Raw genomic sequence first — 9038 nt, forward strand, 5'->3', positions numbered from 1 at the left:
TATCCTCAAGGATTTCTTAGTTGTTATTTAGTCCTGCTATAATTACACTTATTTAATTTTAAAAAATTATCTTTTCTATCTAGAAAAAGTGATTTTTTTAAATAGGTAGATTTTTCTATCTAGAAAAAACTGAATGATTAAAATACATATAATGTATTCTAATCATTAATATGCTACTTCTTGCAACTGATCTCTTTAAAACATATTTTAATTAACTTCATACTAACTTCAGATTCACTATTACACACCAGGTTTTACCCTTAAATTATTATTGTTGTAAAATATTTATCAATATTTTAATATTTAATACTGATTAATGCTAGGTATTATAATTAAAACCGTAACAACATAATAGTAATTTCATCTTTTAGTGTACTGAACCAAACTCCCTACAAAGCAAATGCAATGTTATAGTTCACATACACTAACATCATATCCGCACTAACCTTTTCTCTCCTGAGTTAAAGAAGGTGTATTTATTGCATTGCTTCAATAAAGAAGCACTAATATTTTAGTTTTACAATAACTGTTACAGTGTTTATTATAATTGTGAATGTGAAAAGCACAGGAAAACATGTATGGTTCACATGTAAAGCACCTACTGCAGTTACTTTCCTTACTGTAATAGTTATTTTCCTTAAAGTAATGATATTTATTATACAAGCCAATCTCTCTGGTGAATAGAGTGAATGTGTCTTACTTGCAGAGATCTTTATTTAAGGCAGTAAAACACAGCTGTAAAACTATACACTAGTACACAGTTGTAAAAACATATACTTGGCTTATTGAAAAAATAAAAATGGGGAAACCACTATGTTTACGTAGTAACGTTTTTACGTTTCTTAATAACCAGTCACAAGATCTTATCTGAGAATGCACAGATCTTGAAAATATCAGTCTAATTTTCAGAAGTGACGTGATTCATGTCAAGTTGCCTAAAACCATTTCTATTTATGAATATATCTCTATAACAGAAAAAATGCACTATCACTTTTGAGTATGATGACAGAACTGTTGACCGTTTTATTATCTTAAAGTATGTTAAATTAAGATTGCAAGATTTGAGAACATGAATAAAAAATTGAAGAAACATTCTAAGTAAAAAAACACTAAATTCAACAAAAAAACAAATGATGTGGAGCAGTGGAGATTGTTTCAAAAAAAAAAGGTGAGTGGTGTGGTTTGGAATGAACAATAAGTTGGTGCCTTTAACAAGGGATAGGATACATTATGCATGATTCTCTCCCACTCAGGGATGTTCTGCCGAATTCTAACTAAATGCTCTCTGGATTTCCTTTATTTCTACATAATAATTAGGAGCGATTAAATATTTTGTGTTAATTTCCAAATATGGTTTGTGAGAAAATTACAAATGATAATGAGATATTTTTAATAAATTGTATTAAATCATATAAAATAGAGACATTTCACCACTTTGTAGCTCGCTTCTGGGTTATATACAATCTAGGAACAAGGTACCTTCAGCTCACTAAAACACATACACACACACATGCATTAAGTGCATGCACTGAAGGTCAGATTACTCATTCACCATACATAATATATAATGCTATGTACCATTCAGACTGGCTCTATAAACAAGAAAACCACAAATTCAATTGCAAAAACTCATGGAATTTTAACAGAGATTACTTTTCTCAATAATTATTAATGAAGAACTAAACAGTGTACATCCTTTTTAAAACTATAAACTAAAATTTTACGAATAAGATGCTTTTAATAAATTATTGTAAAGTCCTCAAAAGGTTATTAAAGTTGGTAATTTCAAAAATTACATTTTTTAAATAACAAATATACATGCTGATACAATTTATATGTGAATATGGATGCATTTATACACACCATGCACATTTAGACACTACTTACAAATTAATTTAAATTTAACTTAAAACTGAATTTTTTTTGTTAATATTAGCATGCAAAACTATTATGTAAATGCAACACATATACACATTTTGTAAAGTAAAGGTAATTAAATATTTCCAAACATAAAAAATTAGTTATAGTTTATAGTCCTTGTATAAAAAAATAAAGTTGTATTAATAATAAACTTACACGTTGCTTTCATTGTTCAAATGGAGTTTTTTTTTTTTTTTTTAATATAATTTAATTTAATTAAACTAAAATTTTAAAACAATAATTTTATAAAATTATTAATATTAGAAATATTCATTATTAATTTAAATCAATTCTACTAAAAGACAACCTAACAAAATATTTATTTAAGAATTAGTAAATTTTTAAGTTTTTAAAAATTCACTTCACTTGTAAAAGTGAATCTTTAAAATAAATATGATGATTCTACTTTTAAAAAGGTATTTAGATTTAAGATCAATTCAATAATGCAATAACTAATAACAAAATAACACTGTAACATTAAGAGCAGATGAATATGACTAAAATAAATAACCTGAATCGTCATGGTAACCTTTAAACTACTTAAAGATCAACTACCTGTCTAACCTAAAATCATATTATTGAGCTAATAAATGCTAAATTTATAAAATTTGAGGGTTGATTTTGACATGGTATGACAAATTTAATACATTACCTTAAAATTTACCCAACAGGCTCCTTACTCCTCTTACAATTACTAATATTTTATGTGGCTAAATTATAAATGATAATCGCTTATCCATATATTTACTAATTTAAAGGAGAAATTAATGAGATAAAAATTCAATCTTGTAATAACTAATGGCAAAATATCAAAACAGGTTATTAATTGGTAAACCTCAAAAACAAGTATACAGATCAAAGATAAAATAAATTTATTCCTAATAAAAAATAACTACTGAAAGAGTAGAGATTACAGTTTGTATGAACTTTTTAAATATGTTTTAAACTACACTCTTTAACTAAATATAATGATTTTGATGATTTTTACTTCATTTCATAGTGGAAGACCCTCTTGGTGTATAGTTGGAAGGCTAAAAGACTTTTTAAAGAAAAGATTAGTGAAAATCACATAGATTATTTGAAAATTTAATTTTTTGTTAGTCTTCATGATTGCTTAGTGCTACACTGTTACAACATAATGATATTTATATTATTGTTGTTATTATTATTATTATAGAAGAAACAACTCACAGTATTTAGGAATATAACATAATATAAACAATGAACAAACTAATGAATGAAAGCAAGTGCAGCCTTCCTGAAGATTCACCTTGCTAGTCAGAATTTCAAATTTCAGCTGAGATTTCATGTACACTATGTTTTCTAAACATTATTGCAATATATGCTGAAAAGGATAATGACAAATTACAGAAGAAAGTTGGAGGCTTTTGAGATGTGGGTTTACCATACGAATATTATGGGTAGATTATATCCAATGAGGAGAATCCAGAAAACAAGAAATAATTTTGTTTTTTAAAAATAAAAAATATTTCAGACACATTTAAGGAGTAAAATACTCAAGTTTATGTATTAAGGAAGGAAAATTCTTCCGGCAATGATGAAAAGATCATCACTGAGTTTCATGATTGAGAAATCTCAGCAACTGATATGGTTGTACATCTGTTCAACTACTGCATCCAAAATTCAAACTAAATGATAATCACTAACTTCTCTGTGGATACATTACCAAGGAAGAAAATACATAGCCTTATATATTACTGATACTGAAAATAACTTCATTTGAAACTTGAACAGAATTTATATGAAAATATGAATAGAAAAATTGTAAATATTCCAACATTCTATCAACATACACTCTACCACCAAATTAACAGAACCTAAATACTCACCCCACCAGCTTGTTCATCTACTTAATTCTATTAGAAATTTCTCTCTGCTGGTACTGGAGCGAAGATCTCTTTACTTCAGATTACACATACCCACCTAATTTGAACTTCCTTCTATTACACCATAATTCAAAGGACTGTACTTCTTTCCTTTCCATTTTTCTAATCATCCATGTTTTACTACCATAATTTCAAGACATATTCATAAAGTAAGGGTCATATGGTCATTAAAAAGAATTAACTCATGAGAAAAGGTTTTTACTTACAATTTTTGGTTTACTTTTCACAATTTATCTATTTCACTTTTCCACAAAATTGCCATTCAGTTCTAAGCACTTTTCGTAATGCTGCACCAGTTTCTTTAACCCCTTCGCATAGAAGTTCACCGCTGGGAATTGAACTGGTTGACAGCAGTCTTGAGTTCCTCATAGTTTTCAAACTGTCTACCAAGCCACTTTTTCAAATGCAAAAAGAGGAAGTAGGGACTAGGTGCAAAGCCAGAACTACTATATGGAGGATGGTCAAAAAGTTCCCAACAAAAATCTTGAATCTTCTTGGTTATGACAGCGATGTGAGGATGAGCATCATCATGAAAGAGAATTATGCCAGACAACAGTTTCCCACAACATTGATTTTGGATTGCACGTCTCAGTTTGGTAAGCATTTCGCAGTACACATCAGCTGTAATTGTTGATCCACATTCCATGAGATCAACCAATATGACATCCTTTTCATCCCAAAAAATAGTAACTAACATTTTTCAATTCAAATACAGAGATTGCTTAAACTTTTTCGGTTTTGGGGAACTTCAATGGCGTCACTGCATTGACTATTGTTTCTATTCTGTGTTGGTGTAGGATATCCACATCTCGTCGCCTGCAACAATGTGGGAAAACAAATTACCATCTTGTTGATAGCAGTTCAAATATGCTCATCTACTGCACAATCTTTGCTCTTTGTGTTAGCACAGACTTCACAACTGGCAGGAGAAACGATTGTCACGGATATTGCGATCTGCATTCACTGGCAAGCAAACAACTAATGAATCAAAACAACAACTGCAGTGTCTTTGTAAGTAGCCAATAGACGGCCCTGCATGTGTGAAACTGTGTTCAGACCCGCTAATATTTAAATATAAAAATGATTTTCAAGAATTTCTTTTTAGTTCTTAGATTTATGTTTGATATTGTCATATGTTTATTTTTGCTCAACAGCTACCGTTGTTTGTTTTCTACTGTTAATTTACTAACCATTGTCTTGTCTTTTCTTCTGCTTTAATTATTTCTTTTCTCACTTTATCCATTCATTTTCCAATGAATTTTCTGTATAACTTATATTCACTTGAAGAATACCTATGATATTTTTCAAATTTTAACTTTAATCAACTTCATTTAGCTTGTCTGTATTCAATCATTCTTCTTATTTATATTCTCATTAATTTAACTTCCCTGTATGTCACCCTTAACTAAGTTGTGGTCAGAATCAATGTCTACTCCTGGCTATGTTTTGCACTCCATAATTTGGTTCCAATATCTCTGCCTACCCATTACATTCTGGAAATGTTACCTTCCTCTTTTTCCTGGGCTCATCCATCTGTCCCTTTTCCTTTTTTTTTTGGGTGTTCGCAGTCATGAGTATAGTTGATATTCTAAAAGCCTAGTCTTCTTATTTCTTTAACTTGGTCCATATTCTCTAACAGCTTCTTTTTCTTTTCCTTCTCTTACAAAGTCATTCCAGCCTCCCATTACTCTTATATCTCCTGTTACATAACTGAATAGACTTTACACAACTGATTTTAATACATTTCTTAAAAATCTCTTTATCTTCTGCCTTATAATTTTACAATTTTAGTATACTCAGGTTAAAAATTAATGTAACATTATTTTGGTGAAATACTTGTAACAACAACGTGCCATTTATATAATCCTTTATATTTATACTTTCAGTTTACATCTGACTTATCAACATCATTTTCAGTTCCTTTTAATCAAAGTTTTCTTAGGTTGGGCCTTCTACAAAATTTTCCATCTGCCTCCATCCAAGAACCATCTCCCTTCCATTACTTCACCACATCCCCTCTCTTGTGCACTTCCTCCAGCATCATATTATCATCTATTTCATTCTTGGTCTACCCCTCGACTTCAACCCGTTTCCTCTGCCTATATCATTCTGTTTGGTAATCTTTCCTCATCCATCCTTTCAATATGCCAAACCTCCTGAACTCTGATCTTCCAATTGACTTTACAAGATTTCCAAATTTCAGTTCCTTTCTAATCATACTACTCCTTACCCTATCCCTTTTTCTCTTCCCTAGTGTGCTTCTTTTGAATTTCATTTCTGCTGACTGTACTCGACCCTTCATCTTTCTACCACTTTTCCAGTTTTCTATCATGTAGGTAAGAGCTGGCACACTAACACAACACTAGCTTTATCTTACATTGCAAAGATACTTGCTTGTTCCAGATCAGACTTCTTATATTCTGATAAAATCCATTTTTCTTCTGTACTCTTGTACTTATTTCTTTAATCATTCTCTACCATCCTGAGAAAAAACTGTTCCCAAATAAGTAAACTCTTTTACCCTTTCTATTTATCTATCATTCATAGTTATATCCATTGAATATCCCTTTTTCTGTCTAGCACAATCACTTTACTCTTCTCAGCACTAAACTGCATACAACATTTCTGAATTTCTTAACTCCACACACTTACTGCACACTTTGCATCGCTTTCAGACTACCCCCATACAACCAGGTTGTTTGCAAATATTTCTAATATTATAAATTTCTTCCATCCATAGTTATTATAAACAAAAGTGGAAATATTAAAATTTCTTTACTCAAATCATTCACTATCTCAAACCAATCTAACCTTACCAGGCTTCATCCAGATTTGTGCTTTATCCGCATTTGTGCTTTACCCACATTTCTTTCTTCTAACACCTGCCACATAATTACCTATCCATGCCTTTACTATGACCAGAAACACCATTACTAATTTGTTATAATCCCACTTCATCTCACTCATTTGTCACAGCACAAATATTATATCTGTAATGGATCTGCCATATCTGAATCCCATCTGTTTCTCTTCCAACCCCACACATTCTTCCATCTGATACAGTTTTCAAATATCCTTTCAAACAGCTTCACAATGTGTAAAAGTAGTGTGAAAACCTCTAATTACTATACTACATCCGTCCCCTTGTTTAAAAATAGGATATTCCCTTTTTCCAGTCTTCTGGAATCACCTTGTATTTTCCATACACTTCTGAAAAGTTTACATCTTGACTCGTGTAATTTAGAAAAATGTATTATTAAAAAAAGAAAGAAAGAAATTATAATGGTGTTACCTCCACAAAAATACATTCTTCTTAATGAACAGATCATAAATCTAAAAAATAAGACATTTTTTCTTATATTTAATGCTTTAGGTGAATTCATTGATTAAATTAAATACATTAAACATATTTACAATTATTACTATCACATTATTATTTGTTTTAATAAAATCATTGAATCCACCTTCACCTTTTCATTACATTCTTTTAAGTACGAGTGTTTTAAGAAGTACCTACATAATTAATTCCTTTCCCATATATTTTAAAATCAGTAGTTATGTTGTCAGTATAAGTCTGAAAAAATAAAAATTACATCAGATCATTTAATTACCTCAACCAGATTTATTTCTAGTCATCAAAGTAAATTATCATAATTATTTTTATAGCTATTACATAAAATGAGCAATACAGTTTATTTTTTACTGATTACTATGAACTGCAATTGAATTATTAAGAAAAATCAAAGCAATTTTGTTTCACACTAAAATTATATTCCTGAAAATATATACAATAGTGTTTTGGTAATTAGTTTACTAAAAAATGTTGTCAAGAAAGGTTTGTAAGACAAAAAATCACACAGAGTCAGATCAAGCCCACATGAAGGCCACAGCAAACAAGCACTGCCATCTGGTCTGTGACAACCAATCCAGTAGTTGGGGACAATTTCATTCAACCAATCACAAACAGCATTATGCCAGCGAGGAAGTAAACAAGTGCCAAATAAAATTCTGTGGTTCATATTGCAGCTGAGGAAAGAACCATATTTGTAGTATATCATGATATTTCATTCCAGACACACTTGTTTCTGCAAAAAAGAATGGCCTCTAAACTTGCCATCGGGATATGGCACAAAAAACAGTTTTGGGGAGTCTCGTTCATACTGATATTTCATTGGCATAACACTGTATGCGATTGGTTGAATGAAATTCTCCCCAACCATCAGATTGGTTGCTGGGGACCAGATGACAATGCTTGTTTGCCATGGCCTCCACATTTCGCCTGATCTGACCCTGTGAGATTCTTTTCTTTGGGGTTTTTAAATGATCATGTGTATACGCCATCGTTATCAGCTGACCTACCAGACTTGAGACACAGGATTGAAGCAGCTGTCGCATCAATTACTCCAGACTTGCTGATTAAAGTATGGAATGAACTCTCATATCAGCTATATGTGTGCTGTGTGATGAAAGGTGCTCATAATGAACAGTAATAAGAAAAATTGTTTGAGTTGCTCTTTCGTTTATGTATAGTTCATCAATGTAAGTAAAACTTAATAAATACTACATAACTTTAAAACCCTGATATTCATTTTGAAACTCATTGACAGAGTTCAAAGTAAGAAAGTATCCCCCCCTTTATAACCAGATACCTAAACAACTCAGGAAGTAGCATATTATAAAATTAAACAATACAGATATCAAGGATAAGATATAATCTGAAACCACAGATTAATCATAGATTACCAATGTTGTCTTTCTCAATAAATAACAAAATAATTTTGGCATTTAAAAAATTAACAGGTAATCCCATAAAAAAAAGATTATTTCATTTAAGGTATGAAGTTAAGGAGCATTTACATTTAAATATGTAGTATTTTTTAAACACTCAAAATTTCACCTCAACCTATGTAAAAAGAATGTAAACAATATGTAAGAATCATACCTTTCAAAAAACAAACGATAAAAATATATCAAATAATTTTTCTAAAATAATTCTAATTATGTAAAATAAATATTATCTTAAACATACTACTTACGTAACAAGAATTGATGTCTTGACAAAAACACATATTTACATAATACTCTATACTAATGATCCAGTAAGTAGTTTCCATTAAAAAATATGACATTTAATAGGTTAATGGATTAAATTACAATTAGTAAATTAAAGTAGTATGTTTTCAAAGTAATCATAATTGTAAACACAAAACT

At 30.1% G+C, this 9038-nt stretch overlaps 2 protein-coding genes across 4 annotated transcripts in view; both read right to left on the reverse strand.

Annotated features, from left to right (window-relative positions):
• mmm (missing minor mitochondria) overlaps positions 1 to 8982 on the reverse strand; it is a 129172-nt gene extending 120190 nt beyond the window's left edge. For all 3 annotated transcript variants that reach the window (XM_075371445.1, XM_075371444.1, XM_075371442.1), the window contains exons 1-2: positions 8864 to 8982; positions 7345 to 7401 (exon numbers count right to left, since the gene is read on the reverse strand). The gene's annotated coding sequence lies outside the window, so the exon portion shown is untranslated. The remainder of the gene's footprint in view (positions 1 to 7344; positions 7402 to 8863) is intronic.
• Positions 4150 to 4524, reverse strand: LOC142328321 (histone-lysine N-methyltransferase SETMAR-like). The gene has a single exon (XM_075372027.1). The coding sequence runs from the start codon at positions 4522 to 4524 to the stop codon at positions 4150 to 4152; it is 375 nt and encodes a 124-aa protein (XP_075228142.1).
• Positions 8983 to 9038: the final 56 nt, after the last annotated feature.

This window comes from Lycorma delicatula, chromosome 7 (assembly GCF_047948215.1).
Source record: "Lycorma delicatula isolate Av1 chromosome 7, ASM4794821v1, whole genome shotgun sequence".
Classification (NCBI taxonomy): domain Eukaryota; kingdom Metazoa; phylum Arthropoda; class Insecta; order Hemiptera; family Fulgoridae; genus Lycorma; species Lycorma delicatula.